This window comes from Thalassophryne amazonica, chromosome 6 (genome assembly GCF_902500255.1).
Source record: "Thalassophryne amazonica chromosome 6, fThaAma1.1, whole genome shotgun sequence".
NCBI classification, from domain to species: Eukaryota; Metazoa; Chordata; class Actinopteri; order Batrachoidiformes; family Batrachoididae; genus Thalassophryne; species Thalassophryne amazonica.
The window spans coordinates 53274858-53292592 of NC_047108.1; the positions used below are offsets into that span (position 1 = coordinate 53274858).

A 17735-nucleotide genomic window follows, 5' to 3' on the forward strand; every position below is an offset into this window, starting at 1 on the left:
GAGGGAGTGCTTTAGTTAAGGCACGTGAAGATTACACTGGGAAACAAATCGTTATCTAGTTAACTAGATCAATCTAACTGTGCAGATTAAAAACAGCTAAACATTAAACAGCTAACAGATACAGCAAAACACCGCTGTGCTCCGGAACAGGAAGTGATGCAATACCGCAGTGAGAGCCAACCACCAGTAGAGGCCTTTAGTAATTTAGTAGGTTTACAGCCAGTGCTTGATTTCACAAAGACAAATAAGTGTGAATAATGATCTAATAATTACTATATACACTGTTCTTGTAAAACCATGTGGTTGTTCACACAAAATAATTCCTTTCACAAGATAATTATTTTGTGTAGTCTATAACTACAAGAATAAAAGCAGAACAAAAGAAACCAACAATTTGGTGATGTCACTAACTTGCAGCATTGATGCATATATTGCAAGCAAGAGATATTGAACCAGATATTGTGATATTTAACATTAGCCTTACATGTTACAGTGCTTTTTCTCACACACAGATTGGATGGACTGATACACAAGGTGCTATATTCTGCTGGGCAGCATGGTGGCTTAGTGGTTAGCACTGTTGCCTTACAGCAAGACGGTCATTAGATTGATTCCCACCTGTGACCTTTCTGTGTGGAGAAAGGCCTTTCATGTGGGGTTCCTCTGGGTGATCTGGTCTCCTCCCACATGCAAAGACATGCAGGTTAGGTGATTTGGAAACTTTATAATTGTCCAGTTCTCCCTTGTTAAAGAGATCTTGATCTCAATGGGAATATACTGGTTAAATGTTGTTTATCGCACTTAGATGTAAATACCGGGAAAGAAAAGCTGAAATTCTAAACTTTCTTCTCATATTCATATTTTGATCTCAAGCCCAAAATGTCTTCATTGCGTAGCAAAAGCAATATAAATAGCCTTTTCACTCCTATATACATACTTTTGGAGCCTAAGATATTTAAGTTTGATTTATGAATAAGTTACGCCCAACAGTTAAAGCAAATTAATTTTTGCTCAGCACTGTATGTCAGGAACAAATTACAACATTAACATTGATCATTGAGTCTTTGAGAGTATTTTGGATATTTCAAGTTCCATGGCATTATCAAAAGATTCAAGGAAACAGGTGTGGCTGAAAGGCCTAGATTGAAAACTATGGCTGAATGGCTGTGGCATTTGATCCCTCCGATGCAACCACTTTTACAATCAGCATTATCTTCTGACGGATGTCACCAAATGGGCTTTGGAATATTGGTGAAAATTCATAACCTTGTGGTTGAAAAAAAAAAAAAAATTGAAACACTGATGCATGTAAAAATGTCCTCACCTTAGGTTGTGAAAATATGAATTGTTTATGTAAGTTGTGAATTTATTGTTTTTTTTTGTTGTTTTGTTTTTGTTTTAATTTTTGGTAATGTACAGTGCTTCCAGAAAGTATTCATGGGGTTTCACTTTTTCCACATTTTGTTATTGCTGCAGCCTCATTTCAAAATGGATGAAATTCTTTTTTCCCTAAAAATTCTACACACAATACCCCATAATGACAATATGATTTTTTTTTTTTTTTTGGTAATTTATTAAAAAGAACACACCTAAGGAATCACACGTACATAAGTATTCACAGCCTTTGCCATGAAGCTCAAAATTGAGCCCAGGTGCCTTCTGTTTCTACTGATCATTCTTGAGATGTTTCTACAGCTTAATTGGAGTCCACCTGGGGTAAATTCAGTTGATTGGACATGATTTGGAAAGACACACACCTGTCTACATACAAGGTCCCACGGTTGACAGTGCATGTCAGAGCACAACCCAAATCTGAAATCAAAGAAATTTCTGAATCATTGTCAGGTGGAGAAGCGCCCGGTGGCAGAGTGTGGTGACCACCTCGACTGTCAGTCCTGTCTGTCAGCCAGAGACCCCTACTGTGGGTGGTGTGTGCTGGAGGGACGGTGAGTTCAATATGTTTGGTTAAAAACACAGGGCTTGGGCAATTTCATTCTTCCTTGTGTGTGTTTTTGCTCAACCCGTCTCTGTGGTTTTCTAGGTGTGGTCAGCGCAGGGAGTGCCAGAGAGGGTCTCTGCAGGGCCAATGGTTATGGAGTTTTAACCAGAAGCAACATTGTCTCAGTATCCAGAGCCTCAATCACTACAACATCAGCAGAGGGGAAAAAAACGATGTAATGCAAATGGAAATGGGGAAAATGAAAAATGCAAAAAAACAAACAAAAATGTACCTTTACTCCCTATTCATATGCCTCTTATTGAAGGATCTTTGAATAATTTGTGACACTATAAATGTTCATATTTTACTCCTGATTTGATGAAATACAAAATAAACACAAAATTAGAGTTATGACCAAATAACACCAAAGAATCACATTTTGAATTGTTTCACAAGCTTGTTTTAGATATTGTGTATATTTGAATTTTATGTAAAATATTTAATTTTTAATGAAATGGGTATCTATACAACAAAAGTGAAACAATTTCTTTTTCACAGTAACTGCAACTCTTAAGCCCCTTTCACACCGGGGGTGCTCCCAGTTGCTCCCAGTTGCGCCGTGCGTCATTATGATGACGCAGCGTGGAAGCAACTCAGTGCCGAGACAATGCAGCTCGGCGCCACAACAGCGTGAGGGGCGCAAAGGAGGAAGCAAGTCGGGCACCAAAAAATTAAACCTGTTTAATTTTTTTTGGCATCCTGTGCTCGACGCAAAAAGGAAGTGGTTCCAGCGCAAGTCGGGGCAAAGAGGCGTAACTCGGGGCAAAGAGGCGTTACCCGGCGTGACTCGAAGCCATTTTATGATTCCTGCTGTGTTCCATTGTTCCCGCAGTATAAATCACGCAGGATTGTTTTTATACCGTGTACTTAATGCAGTAAAAACTACACCTCCCAAAAAAAAAGACCACAGAAAAAAAATGCAGTCTGATTGCCAGAAATATCCAGTAAAATGTCCGGACATCTCTAGTCCACTCATGGACGTTCGTTCACGCTCGCACATGTGAACAATTAAAAGAAAAAAAAAAGTCTGGCTGCAGACATTAGTTCCTTGTTCTCTGCTCAAACTCTCACATCACAGTTAAAAAAAGGACAAAAAAGGACATAAGTCCTGATACAGGACATGTCAACATCAAGTAGAACTCCAGACATCGGTTCGTTCGTGCGCGCGCATCTCGCGGTCAAAGGAGGAAAGAAAAGAAAAAAAATTGGCTGCAGGCAGTTAGTTCCTTTCTCTCCTCAGACTCTCTTAGCACATTTAAAAAGGACATAAGTCCATGACATGTCAACATCAAGTAGAACTGCAGACATCTCCACATTTGCTCAAGGACAGTTCGCGCTACATTAACATATTTTCAAATGGCTCATCAGCATGTAATATCAGATTTATCTTTCTGAATCACTTGACTTGTGATGTGTGTTGGCGGGGTTCTTTTGTGTGTTTTATCAAAATAAAAATGTGTGGGTTGGGGGGACTGAAAGACCTTTCAAGCGGTGTCATAAAATCAGTATAGGGTTTTTTAAAAAATAACAGCAGATAAACTAGCAGGATATACTTGTAATTGTCAGGAGGACAAGATCTGATAGGTGGCACTGTGTTGCTAATGCTGTTTACTTTTCAGTCTTTACTTTTACATTTATCTTAATGCCTCTTCCTGTGGGTCTAACTTTGTCAGATCAGCCTGTCAATAGCGGGTCTCCCCAGTCTTGGAGAAGGAGAGGCTTACTCCTGCTTCTTCCAGGACACAGAGACTCCTGCCTCACTCATAACCACTGGTGTGAGATGCTCTACCCCTGATGCAAGCAATCTTCCTCCAATTGGCCATGGAGATGGTGAGTATTATGCAGTTTGGCCAACACTGATGCATACTGTACCATCACAGTATATTGTCTGAAATGTTGCAAGTCTTACATGCAGGAATACTTTGTTTCATGTGTGCACAGAGTTGCACTAGCAATAAAATCACAGTCATGATGTCAACTTGTTCAATTATGTAACTGCAAGAGGCTGTGAAAGGATGTTTTACTTCCATAAGACCCGCTGTCCTGCAGCTGTGGTCAGACTGGCAGCAGCTAGGCCACTTCCAAGTGGCTGTTCATCTCAGATCATCTCAACTATTGTGGAGTACTCCCCTGCACCTCGTGCATGTGCGCCCCCCCAGTTCTCTCATGAATCTCTCATGTTAGGAGTCGCATTGAATACATTCAAAGGGTAGCACAACACCACCGATGGCTCTTGGAGCATACTGGGAGAATCCTTGCTGCCTTGCAAACTTTGAAAAATTCAAGATCCTGGTGCAATGCTGGCGATGCCCTGCGAGTGAAGTGAGGGAAATGCGTCACCCAGCGAATATCATGTGAAATCAAGTGATTTCCATCACAATTGCTGTTCGCAGGCTGTTGCAGCCCAGTGAGATAGGACCTTTACTAATGTGGCCTATTTTACTGGAACGCAAATATTTAATTCTTACGTATACTGCACATTGCTGAAGGAGCAATAGCAGGGTATTTTGCCATGTGTATACCTGTAGACAAGATAACCCAAAAACAACTGGGCACATTTCCTTCAAATTTAATGGCAATATTCAGGGCTGTGAAAACTCCGCGGATCCGCGGAATTCCGCGGATTTCATCATGGGAGGGGTGCGGGAGTGTCAGTGTTATACTCTTTAATTGTGATCGTTACTGAGTTTTTAAAATGTTTATCGCAAAGCATTCTCTTTTTTTACGACATCATGCAAGTTTTATAAGTCCGTGGACACTGATCTGTGTGTTACACATACAAATCAGTTTCCTCGGATCTGCGGAGTTTCTAGGAAAATAAATGCCACTCAAAGCCTGGCTGTTATGACAGTTGTCGTAAAGCGGGACTGGTTGGTTGCTGCGGTGACGCTGTGTGGCTCCTGTGCGAAGCTAGCTGAACGTAGCATGTGGACATCGCAAACTTTTAGAACTTTCAAGTTTTTAAAAGAAGAATTTTGCAGCATGTCTGCATCATGGAGCGACATAAGACAGAGCGAAGATGGCGAGAAAGGCGGTTTGAAAAAGTCTGATAAGGACAAGAATCCGTGGAATTGTTGCTAGCTTCATCAACACACCTGAAAGATAAACGGGAAAAGCGAACTGGTAAGAATTTTTTTCTCTCTCTGGAAAATAAACATTGTGCTATTCAAACAGGATTTCAGAAAAGATTATGTGCCTTTTTTCATTAATCTAGACTTTCTTTGATTGAAAAAAGACATTGTGGCTTTGAATGAATTTAGGCTACATGAATTTACACAACAATGTAAATTAGTTTTTATTAATGTAGACTTTTTTCATGGGAAAAAAGACATTGTGGCTTTGTGTGGATTTACAGGAATTTACACAAGAATGCGTGGCTTTTTATTATTAGGTATGTTATTGATATTTTACCCTGATTTTTTTAATATTCTACAATCTACCCCCTGCGAATTTTCCTCGGATTTCACAATTTTCATTTCACAGCCCTGAATATTACTTGGATAGATATCTAAAGGCGATTAGACTTTGGAGTAGTTTGGTCAAAGGTGTAGGTCAAGGAGAACTTGGTCCTAAAAACACATTTCTTTTGGGTTTATCTCAGCAACCACGAAGGCTAGATTGATGAACTGATATATTGATCAGCAAAATATTTGTGATTGTTTGGTATGAATAGGGATTCCTTATCGATTCCCTTATCGATACCTCTTGTGAATTTTCTGTGTACTAAAAGTAGTCTTTACAGGTTTTCTATGTCAGCAACATTTTATTGAGTCTTCAAGTAAATAAATATGAAATTGTTCACTGGATTGTTCATCTCTGGACATAAATGAAATCTACATGGTGGATCCTTGATCCCTGGACATAAATAGAAATAAATAAAATCTGTAGTTTTTGTCAAAAGCATTTCCTTTCAGACATTGAAGGCATGAATGTCACTGCATACCTCTGAGCTGAGCTCAGCTGCACTGCACGTCAACATCAATGTAATTCATAAAGAACGCAGGACGTCTCATTTTGGGAGGAAAAAAGCGTTTTGGTCGATTGTAGTTTGTTTGTTTTACAATGTTTGGAAAGAGGTGTAATTTGATTTAAAGCGGTGATTTGCTTTGAAGTTATTAATTCCAACTGGACTCTAACTTGACTCAGCAGAGAGTGACGCAGCATTTGAAGCTGTGCAAACGGAATGGAGGACGATTCTCGTTTCTTTCCCACAACAAGAAAAGAGTCCCAGTTAGTGACTCTAATCCACACAAAAGTGACTCATGATTGACATCTTTACATGGCTTTGAGAGGGGTTAAGAAGCGGACTTGCTGCTTCTGAAAAGCAGCGAAGCAATGAACCAATGAAGCAGCAGGTCGGAGCACTGCTTTAATGGTACAAGCTTCAAAGCGGAGCTGTTACAGAAGCGGTTGATTACAGACCCGCTCCAGGGTCTGTAATTATAATTTAATTTAATTAATTTAGTTGAGACTACATATATTTATTAGATGGAAATCCAATCCAATGAGCCAGTTTTTTGAGTGTAGATGGAAATCCTACTCATAATTGAATTAAGTTCATCCAATGAATCAGGTTTTTGAGTGTGGTCACCCCATCAAGTCTGGTCTGCTTATGGTTTCTTCCTTTAATCAATAAAGGCAGAGTTTTTCATTCCTGTTGTTGCTCAGACATTTGCATATGAAATGGGTAACATCCAGACCTTGCTCATGTATAGTGGTTTGAGATGACTTGTGATTTTGTGCTGTATAAATTACTGCTGTGACAGACTTCAGTGCCCCCCACCCCACCCACAGTGACCCTTAATTGGAAGAAGCAGGTACAGAAAATGAAAGAATGCATTGGAGTGACTCTTTCAGAATTTTGATTTGCAACATGAAAGTTGCTGCATCACCTTGCAATACCACCAGTTTGTTTTATACTTTACTTGCATTGTGAAATAAATCTGTTGATATATGCTTCACAGTGTTAATTACTCATTAAGCATTGATAACTAGGGAGGTAGTATTATAAAGCCATGCATTTATCATATTGAAATGCCAAATTGAAATGGCAATACGCCTTTTTCATCAACTGTCAGCCATCAGCCGTATGTGCTCAGAACATTACAGAATAGTGTTTGAAATTCAGGAATGCTTAATATGTATGGGTTATAAGGGAGAACTAGAAAGATATGATAATGTTTTAAAAATGCTTTTTAAAAAACTCTCAAAAATGCAATTTTTTAGCTGGCTGCTAAAATAGTATTCACTTATGACATACTGCCTTTTTGCAGACTTTGTGATGGTGACCCTGTCGCTGCGTTTCCTAAATGTGACAGTCGCAGAAACAGAATTTACCTTCTACAATTGTACCTTGGTTCAGCAGCTGTCTGGACGCAGACCGTAAGTAAAGATAATTCAATGCCTCCGTTTTTTTTTTGTTTTTTTTTTCAATTTCTAAATCTGCCATTAGCCCTTTGTCCTCGAAGCAGTGCAAGGACATTTTCTGCTGTAGGTCAGCTTGTATGAAAGTCAGTGGAAAGTGCAGTTTTAGTGTCAGTAACTAAACTGAAAGGAAGAGGAAAATCTGGAAATTTGGAGATTGGGAATTTGAACTATACATTTTTTTGAAAGCTTATCAAATGAGGTATCTAAAAAAAACAATGTTTCCTTTTTTCCAAACGTTGTTCTGGCTGCTATTTTGAATTTCCAAAATTGGCAACTTTTGAAAACTAATGTTTGATTTCTTCAGTTCCAGTTATTTGTGAGACCTTGTGCATCTAAGCCACATCTTAGTAAAAGGCACATGACAGCCCGCCTAGAGTTTGCAAAACGCACCTGAAGGACTCTCAGACCATGGGAAACAAAATTCTCTGGTCTGATTAAACAATTACAGTAATCAAGTAATCATTACAGTAATTACAGCATTACAGTAATCAAGTATGGAGCTGATAAAAGCATGAATGACTGTATGAAGATCACATCTACACACAAAGAGCCATAATCATTTTCATATTTATGGCTGCCAGAACCCTAACTGACCTGATTTTAAGTCCAGAACTCCAGACAGACTCAGTAATGCTTGCGCTTTGACATTAGACATCAACCTGGGGGTGCTGTCAGTGTCCTCTCCGTGAGCACGTTCGCTTGCGGTAGCTTGTCGCCACCACAGCGACATATGGTTTTATTTATGTCCACGTAAATACAGTAATCAGACACACGCGCCTCACAGTGGACAGTTGTTAGTCCATAACTATCCAAACACAGTCGGTGTTGACCAGCTGGAATGTCCAGAATGACAGATCACCTCAGCCGCTTCTGTTGGAAGCCACGCCTCCCGTGAGTGGAGTGCACACAACCATGTGTTAGTGTGTGTGTTTACAAAGTCACACTCGTGGGGAACCTAGACAAATTTCACAGCAGTACGACAGTGATTGTCTGCAGTCTGTTGTCGTGCCAAGAGTGCGACTGGCCACACATTTTTTAAGTGTCACTCAAGCGGTGATAGGTATTCATGTGTGTCACCTGGAATTTGGCCGGCACTTACCGTGAGAGGGTGCAATGGGTTCACACAGCGCATACTCTCTCTTTCAGGTGCTTATGTGCGCAAATAGTTGTAGCAACAGGTGTACGAGGTGTTGGTTACAGGGACGACATTACACGGTTTGCACGCGATTCCTGCATCATGCGCACTAAGTGTGCACTTCGTCCAAACTTCACACTATGTGCGAAGGGCCCTTAGTTATGTAGTTATGCAGAAAATTTAAATTAAGTAAACTTATTTTTACATAGTTTATTAATTAAACAGGGCGGAACTGTTGTAAAACTCAAGCCCAGAGCAATACTGATTTAAGTATTAAAGTATCCAGGTGTGTTTCTTGGGCTGAAGCTGCTACTTGTTTGGACAAAACTCCATGAAAAAACATTGCAGATAGGAACACATCTCCTTTGGTGCACAAGTTTGAATTTATTTTGAATCTTCTCTAATCCACAAAGGGTCAAAAATATAAATATAGGCTCAAATATATACATACATCCCCATTAATATTTGGTTAAATGTCCCTTAGCAAGCTGTACTTCAAACTCATCATTCATGACCAGGATGAGTGTATGTAAACTGACCATAGCTGTAAACCAATCAAATGAGTGAATTCAGTATGTGATTGAAATGAAATGTCCACCCTCTCAAACATTTATGAAACAATTGTCAAGCCAGTGATTGTAAACATTATTTGCAAAATTCTTACGTCTATGTTGTAACAGATGTCAAGGCTGCATTAGCAGTCGCTGGGGCTGTAACTGGTGTGTTCACCAGCATGTCTGCACACATCAACAAACCTGCAACCAAGGAGTCACCATCTACAACAAAAACGTGAGTGCATTCTAAAATCTAAAAAGAGAGGCCTTCTGATCCTTGTGATACAGGGTGTTTTGAAGTATAGATGGATTTCTCAGTTCAAAGCTCTTACTCTATTTTGTCCATTGTGTGTATTGTGTACTGTGCTGTAGTTGAGTGAGGCGAGTATTTTATTCCATTTTGTGTTTTCAGTTCTGTTTTCTCCTTGGAACATATTCTAAAACCATCATTTTGTTCGCTTCCTGTTGTGTGTCCATATTCTAATTTTGTCTTCCTCCTGCCTTTTTTGTACTCTCCTTAATCGTCCATTTTGTGCTCTTCCATCAAGTTCATAACCTCAGCCCCCACCGTCTCAATACCCTCCTCAAAACTGACTCCTTTACCTCCAACCGTCCTGGCTGCTACTACGAAAACAACACAGCTGGCACCCACTGAGGCACGTGCTCCCATCACGTCAGCTGCCCCCATCACAGCTAGCATCACCTCTAATGGATTATCTACCTCACCTCTTACCCTGGCCAGGACATCCCCTTATGTCACCCGGCCCACACCCATACACATAGATGTCCCTACCTCAGCTGGGATCCTCACTGATGGAACAGCAGCATTGGAGGAAAGTGATGGCACCACCACACTCCTTGCAGAGAATGATAAAGTTGGTGATGGTCTGCAAATGGAGCCTGAAGTCAACAATACTGTTGATAGAACTCCAAAAACTTCAGTTTCTAGCAACACAAGTGGCCACAATGACTCTGACCAACTGTCTGGCGGTGTGTTGAGTTCGTTCTTTAACTTAAGCTCCACTGAAGTGACCCTTTCATCAGATTTGGCTGCCAGGCTTGATAAACAGTCTGTTTCTTCAGACATAGCAGAAGAAAATGACACAACTACATGGTTAAATGATTCAACCAAGTTTGAAGGAGATGCTGAGGTGGGCACGGGCACATGGCCACATCATGCAACTGGCACATCTGCAAGCACCAGTGAAAAGGCTTTCATCCACATGTATTCATCTGGCACCATTGCTGACCATGAGCCCACAGCAAACTACCAATCAGATTTGCTGACTGACTCTCATTATCTGGTGAGTTGAGAAGCCACTGCAGCAGCCAGTGTTGAATTTCAGCTGCCGCACCAACCGTGTTGAGACATTGTAAGCTCATTTCCACAGGAATGGGAAAAGGACAAAAGAATCCTCTAGTTCAAGAACCAGTTAGGTTCAGCATTTATAGAACCCTGGTGCCATCACAAGACAAAGCTTTCCACTGATTTGGTGTACAACCCTTTTGTCACTGTCCTGCACATGCATCCTGTACATACGTCACCATGAGCGGACCAAATATTAAAACATATAATTCCATGTAGGACACACATGAAGACTTTTATATTACAAAAATCTAAGCTGGTAACACCATGATGTCACACATGTTAACAGAGGATTATTTGTCTCACTCTCCACAGATTGTGACAGCACAGTGGGTTAGTGCAAGAAGGTCATGGGTTTGATTCCCACCTGTGGCCTTTCTGTGTGGAGTTTACATGTTCTTCCTGTGTTTGCATGGGTTTCCTCTGGGTGATCTAGTTTCCTCCCACATTTAAAGACATGCAGGTTAGGTGAATTTGAAACTTTACAATTGCCCAGGTCTCCCTTGCAAAAAAGGTCTCGAGCTCAATGGGACTAACCTGGTAAAAAGAAAAAGTTAAATTAAAAGATTCCATGGAGGATTGCCATACCCAAATTAAGCACCCCAGTGCGATGATTTTCTGGTCGATGCATCCATTCAGCAGCTCATCAAAACTCTCAACCCTGTTCCATCCAACACAGCTATTCAATAAATTATTTTTGAGCCTCAGCACCTCTTTTTCTAGTTTGTAATTATTATTTGGGTGAGAGTTTTTCTGTACCATGCCATCACACCTTCAAACTTATCCTTAAACTTTGGTGGAGTTCAGAGATTAAACTAAAATTACCTCCAACAAACCACTACACACATATCAATAACTTTAATGCTATTTTTCCTACTGCTTGTGTGTTGCAAGACTGTTTTTCTTAGAGGTAGAAAACTACACACATTAAGTTCACATCTGTGCTGTTGTTACAGTTTACACATCAAATCCTGCTATTTTTGGTGGGGATCCACACCACCAGTCCATTTTTGACCAAAATGGTTACAATTAGGTTCTGTTTCTGAATTTGAGAGAAAACTCATGGTGGAAAATGGAATTAGTTAAGCTTCTCTACAATGCCATTTCTGTTAAGAGCATTCATTGTAAAAAGGAAAAATAGTATTGTATTTGCCCAACTACCTTGACACGTAGAGTGTTTCCTCTTATGACCAATCACAAACAAATGTTTTAGAAATACTATATTGTAAATATTTGCCCCAAAGTAGGAATTCAGTGCTGCAAATTTCAGTACAAGTAAGCATACCCTTTAATCACTCATTGTTATTATTATTATTAGACAAGTCAGGGTATGATAGAATGTTGCAACACAAAGAAAAACTAAGTTGAAGATCAGATGTAATGCTAGAGTTCATGTTTTTGTTTAAAAAGCTGTTTCACTGTGACTGGTGAAGTAACAGGCACAAGTGGGCCTATATTTGCTCAGTTTATCCACTCTACTCACAGGAGCTTGTAACACCATCAGAGTTGTCATTTGTGTCTTCGAAGCATCCCTCACTATTCTAATTGATTTAGCATCATTCTGTTGTTGTGAGATTACCCCCCAAAAAAAATACCACGCAGTCCCATAGTGTTTCAGTTTATTGCTGATTGACATAAATTGGTCTCCAAGAGATATTAATTGACTTGAGAACGTTCTTGTATCCACTACCTGGGTTTTCTTTAAAAAGCTGGTTGCAAAATAACACTTTCAATCTGCTATACTATTAAAGGGTATGCACACTTGTACATGCAGCGCAGGTAGCTCATTGGGATAGCAGCTGGACAACCAGCTATAGTTCAAGGTTATGCTACCTGTATGCATCCTTGGAGATGGCATTTCATTTGCATTGTACCTGTGATGAATTCGTGTCCCATCCAGAGGTAGTAAAATGGCAAAATGAGGCCTCATCAAGCATTTGATGTTTCTTCAAGCCCACTAAATGGCAGTGACTTTTAAAAAACAGAATTCATAGCAACAAAGCTTTGCGTTGTGCTTTGGGAGTTTTTCCCTTACCACTGCTGTTCTGGGGGTTAGTAAGGTTAGACCTTACTTGTGTGAAGCGCCTTGAGGCAACTCTGTTGTGATTTGGCACTATGTAAATGAAAATAAATTGAAATTGAAAATTGCATCCTTTTTTGAAAAGAGACTGCCAACTAGTGGGTTCATAAAAACAGCAAATGCTTCATGAAGCCTCATTTTGACAGCACTAGTTATCTGGTTTCACACTAAAGAGGGAATAACACTTGTCAACAAGATTTTTCTTGCATGGAGTTGTTGAATGGATTTTGGGTAATTTGGGGATGCAGAATCCAAGTCTGGTTTTTGCCAATCACCTTTTTGAGAATGGAAAAAATATTCCTTGTAAATGGACTGCATTTATATAGCGCTTTTCCATCTGCATCAGACGCTCAAAGCACTTTACAATTATGCCTCACATTCACCCCGATGTCAGGGTGCTGCCATACAAGGTGCTCACTACACACCGGGAGCAATAGGGCATTAAAGGCCTTGCCCAAGGGCCCTTAGTGATTTTCCAGTCAGGTGGGGATTTGAACCCATGATCTTCTGGACTCAAGCCCAACACCTTAACCACTAGACCATCACCTCCATCACCTTGTACCCAGCATTGAAGCAAAAGCTGCAGTCTTGCACACCTCTTCGGTGTCATAAACTATATTACGACTCTTGTTTCCATTTTGCAAACCTGGTCTAAAACTATGCTTTTGAAGCTGCTTTTGTGCATGATTAGTGGTGTCAAACTCATGAGTGAATGAGCACCTTTTGCGTAATCTATCAATATGGAACATGCAGACTGCAAAAATCGTGATGTGATAGAGGAAATCTGAGCTCAGATTCGGATATAGCACCCCAAAATGACCCTAAATCACTTCTCAAAGTCCATGCAAAATTTATTTATTTATTTATTTTTTTGACCAACAGGAATGGATCTCAGGATTTATGTGGAACTTACTTCTTCTTACCCTTCTGTGGACTTTTGTTGCATAGTCATAGTAGCGAGTTTTTACTTTGGAGCTTGCATTTTTGAGATCGTCATTATGAAGTACTTGTTTTGGATTGTTGATAAGTGGAAACAGTATACTTGTTAACTTAGACATGATGCAGTTTCTCAAAGGTGAATCAATTTTGAATCAATCAATATTTAATTGACACTGCACAGTTGTATACTGTAAGGCTGAAGCAAAATGTTAATTAAAGACATCAAAATCTTCATGACATTGGCCATTTAACTGGACTTATGGAGACATCAGTTTGGTAAAGATTGAATATCCTTTTTATACGTATAGGCATATGTTTTATCTTTTTATCTTCTATATGTCTCATCAGGAATGTCCGTGTGTAGAGAAGGTTCAGGGGTCTTCTTTCATCCCTGTTAATGTGGAGCGGAAGCTTACTTTGGTGGGACAACACCTAAACCTCTTTCAGGTATTTTAACCATTGTTTGCCTCAGTAATGTATCACTACAATCAAACACCTAAAATATATTTTGAATATATTTTTATTTTATTCAATATATATTGACACATTTTCCTTTTTAGTTGATGTCTTTTGTGGTTTAGGATAGTAGCTCACAGCTTTTGTCGTTTTTAATTTGTACTGTGTGACTATCTAAATCTATGAATATGCGTTTGTGTCCATTCAGGATGAGGGTTTGGACTACGAATGTGTGTTAGACATAGAGAGTCAGTCAGTGGTAGTGGATACAGTTGTGGAGATGGACGTCGCACAGCCATCGGTCTTCTTTATCACCTGCAAACCACACCAGGTCAGAAAATATTTGAATACAATGAATTGTCTTAATATGCACAAACTATTACACCCTGTAGGTGTAGCTATTTGTTAAATTTGAAGTACACTGAGACACTGCAATACATTTTGCAGATGACTGTAAATACAAATGTTATAGGGTCGTCTTGACATTTAAAAGCAGCTTGTGCACATTTTGTATGGGTGAGTGATCCACCTGGACATTACTCCCAAATGGGCTTTAAAACGATTCTGTATTTGTTCTGGTGATCAACTTTAAACCTTTGTCTTGATATTTTAATGTTTATTTTGCTGTAATGGTTTATTCTTTCTAACACAGTCTTTCAGGCCATAGTGACTGAGTGTTTTCTTACTGTAAGCTTTGTCACATTTCTACGTACATGATGCCTCCAACTTCTTCATCTGTTCCTTTGAAATGATCTTTGGGTTCTTTTGGTCTATTCAGTCCATATTTCATTAGGTTCTGGGTGTTAATTTCTAATTTCTTCCACGTTGATGCAAAATCTGAAATGGTGTTCGGATTTTTGGGCATTTGCATAGTATTTGTGGAGATCGCCAATGGCTTCTCTTTTTTTTAGTGAGTCAGTTTCGTTTCATTGTGCTTCAATGGATCACATAACCGTAATGCTAATATGACACAGATTGTTTGGGTCATGGCAATGCATAAAATAATCTAATTCCCTGGTTCCCAACATGAGGTTTGAGACCACCCTAGAGGGTTGCCAAAGATCACAAGGGGTTTCCCTAAGGTTGCCAAAATTGGCAAGAACATTTGCTACATTAAGTCATAATAACCAGCCCAGTCTCACATTTTTTTTTTGTTTGTGCTCCCGTGACAAAATGAGTCAAATTTTTGTGATGGGGGTTTTTTTTACTCACTATTACTAACCCTACTCCTAACCTTAACCATAGCCCAACCCTACTCCTTCCCCCAACCCTAACCATAACCACCCCTGACACCCCCCCCCCCCCCCCTCGCTGAAGTGGACATGCAAAATGAAGACTAACAAGATGAAAACACAGCTCCGAACAGCCATGTAATAAACAAAATATTAACCTCACTGCGCTCGGTCCGTACTGTCAAGCCCTTGGTCTGATATTTTCCTGTACAGACCACGCACTCGGTTAATAATCCAATAAATATCATTGTTTATCTTTGTAAGAAACAAAGACAAATGAGGTTAACTGTAATTAAAGTTATAACTTTGTGAAAGCAAATTTTTGCCAAGAACAAACAAAAAATGGGAATGAATAACTTCATTCTTTTGTTGTGTTTGCCTGCGTGTGCGTGCATGCAAGTGCCTGTGTGTATATGCAGAATTTGCAAGGGCTGTGGGAGGCTCAGCTTTTCATAAATACAAATATGGAGATCTCCAAGGAAAAAGGAGGGGAACCACTGTCCTCATGTTTCACATGTAGTGTCATTACTGATTTAACACTGTTGTTTTTCAGTATGCATATTCTGCCAAGATGGATGAATATCAAGCCATAGTCAACGTGAGAAGAAAAGACAAGTTTGTTCTTGACAGCGCTGAGGATCTCTATGGTGAGACACTGCTCTGTTTGTGAGATGTATAAATGTATATGAAAACATATTTATTGCTTTAGCTTGTGTGAGCAATCACATATATATGATCTTTATGTGTCCACTGATAGCTTTTCTCTCCTTACCAACAGTAACTCTATTCAACTGCTCAGTTGGACGGTCTGATTGCAGCCGATGTCGCACAGCTGACCCAAAGTATGGCTGCGTGTGGTGCGGTGGAGTCGCACATTCTCGCTGCATCTACCAGGACTCTTGCACTGATGAGATCATACACACCTGCCCCGCACCTGTCATTCACTTTGTAAGAATTTCTTGTTATATTATTATATTGACAAATATATAGACACACTAGAACTAAACCTCACTATCTTTACACAACTGATTTGAAATATTGGGTTCAAGACTTCAGAATTTTAAAGTCAACACTTATGAACATTGGATTAGGTCAACTGATGATAAGAGAGAAGAGGAGACTTTACAGCCAGGGATGATTTCTTATCTGCAAAAATGAATGCATATTCTGAAGGCTTAAATGCATATCTGTGAACAAGGATATAGAAACAGTGAGGGCCCCTTCACACATAGTGCAAATTTGGTCCAATTGCACATGAAGCAGGAATCGTATGCAATACGTGTAAAATCGTAGCTGCTTTCAATGCCTCGTACACCTGTTGCTACAACTATTTGCGCACACCAGTGGCTGAAGGACAGAGTGTGTGCTGTTAGAGCCCATCAAACCCTCTTGCGGCAGGTGTTTGACAAATTCCAGGTGACACACATGAACATCTAACACTTGCTCGCAGGGCACTTAGAAAATGTGTGGCCATTTGCACTGTTAACATGACAACAGTCAGCAGACGATCACTGTTGAGCTGGATGTGAAATTTGTCTAAGTGCCCCATGAGTGTGGCTTTGCAAGCAGACACAGTGACATGTTGGTGTGTGCGCTGAACTGACAGGAGGTGTGGCTGCCAACAGGAGTGGCTGTGGGGATCTGTTTTCTGGACGTCACGGCTGGGGAACACGTACCGTGTTTGGACGGACATGAACTAACAACTGTCCTCTGTGACACGCGTGTGTCTGCTTGCTGTAATCACATGGACATACATAAAAACATATATCGCTGTTGCAATGGGTTGCAGCAAGCACGCACATGCCGCGCACATTGACAAGCTACCCCAGGTGATCCGGACTGTCAGATCATAAAACGCAGTGGGCGATCTGAATGTCACAGCACCCACGTGAGCTCTGTTCAACATGACACAGTGTCTGTCCTGCGGTGCTCTGTCTACAAGACATGCGTGTTGGGCAGGACACGTGCGCGGGGCTGGCTGGACATGCCGCCAACAAATGTGGACATGGTAACAGCGCCCTGCTTCTCATTCATGTCATTTCATGACTGTACGTCTGTGACCATGGGACATCTACAGAGGAACAGACGGATCATACTTGTGTTGCCTGCTTGATAAGAGGGATTCAATAAAATGCAGTGTTTTATATGGTGTGTGGTTTTATTTTATTTTTAAATACATCCATGGCCTTCTTAATATCAGGCATTTTCCCGCACCTTTTACAGGCGAGCGATGGCAGCTCAGTGGTAAAGTTTCTGACTGGCAGTCAGAGCTTTTGGAAAGTGCAGGTTCGAATCCTGTGGGTAGCATGTATTTTTTATTTTTGTTATTTTCACAGCAGCTGCGCAATATGGTCACGCATTGCGCACCTGCTTGAATTGTGTTCTCACGTGCAAAAAACCGTCACAGCATGTATTTTTTAAATGTGCAGGCCTTCCCATCAGCTCAATGTTTTTGTGGTTCGCTCATACGAGCTGTTCTGCCATGAGTCGCCCTGAGTTGTACTTATTCGTACTATGTGTGAAGGGGCCCTAACACTTTGCAACTCA

General features: G+C 40.3%; 1 protein-coding gene across 2 annotated transcripts in view; it reads left to right on the forward strand.

The window, feature by feature from the left end:
• Nucleotides 1–17735, forward strand: part of plxnb1a (plexin b1a) — a 129321-nt gene that overhangs the window by 39395 nt on the left and 72191 nt on the right. The window contains exons 5-14 of one of the 2 annotated variants that reach the window (XM_034172188.1): nucleotides 1846–1946; nucleotides 2042–2174; nucleotides 3673–3829; nucleotides 7273–7381; nucleotides 9242–9350; nucleotides 9664–10419; nucleotides 13849–13947; nucleotides 14165–14287; nucleotides 15742–15835; nucleotides 15967–16136. In XM_034172188.1, coding sequence (XP_034028079.1) covers nucleotides 1846–1946; nucleotides 2042–2174; nucleotides 3673–3829; nucleotides 7273–7381; nucleotides 9242–9350; nucleotides 9664–10419; nucleotides 13849–13947; nucleotides 14165–14287; nucleotides 15742–15835; nucleotides 15967–16136 — 1851 coding nt within the window. The remainder of the gene's footprint in view (nucleotides 1–1845; nucleotides 1947–2041; nucleotides 2175–3672; nucleotides 3830–7272; nucleotides 7382–9241; nucleotides 9351–9663; nucleotides 10420–13848; nucleotides 13948–14164; nucleotides 14288–15741; nucleotides 15836–15966; nucleotides 16137–17735) is intronic. The other variant, XM_034172189.1, reaches the window with a different exon arrangement.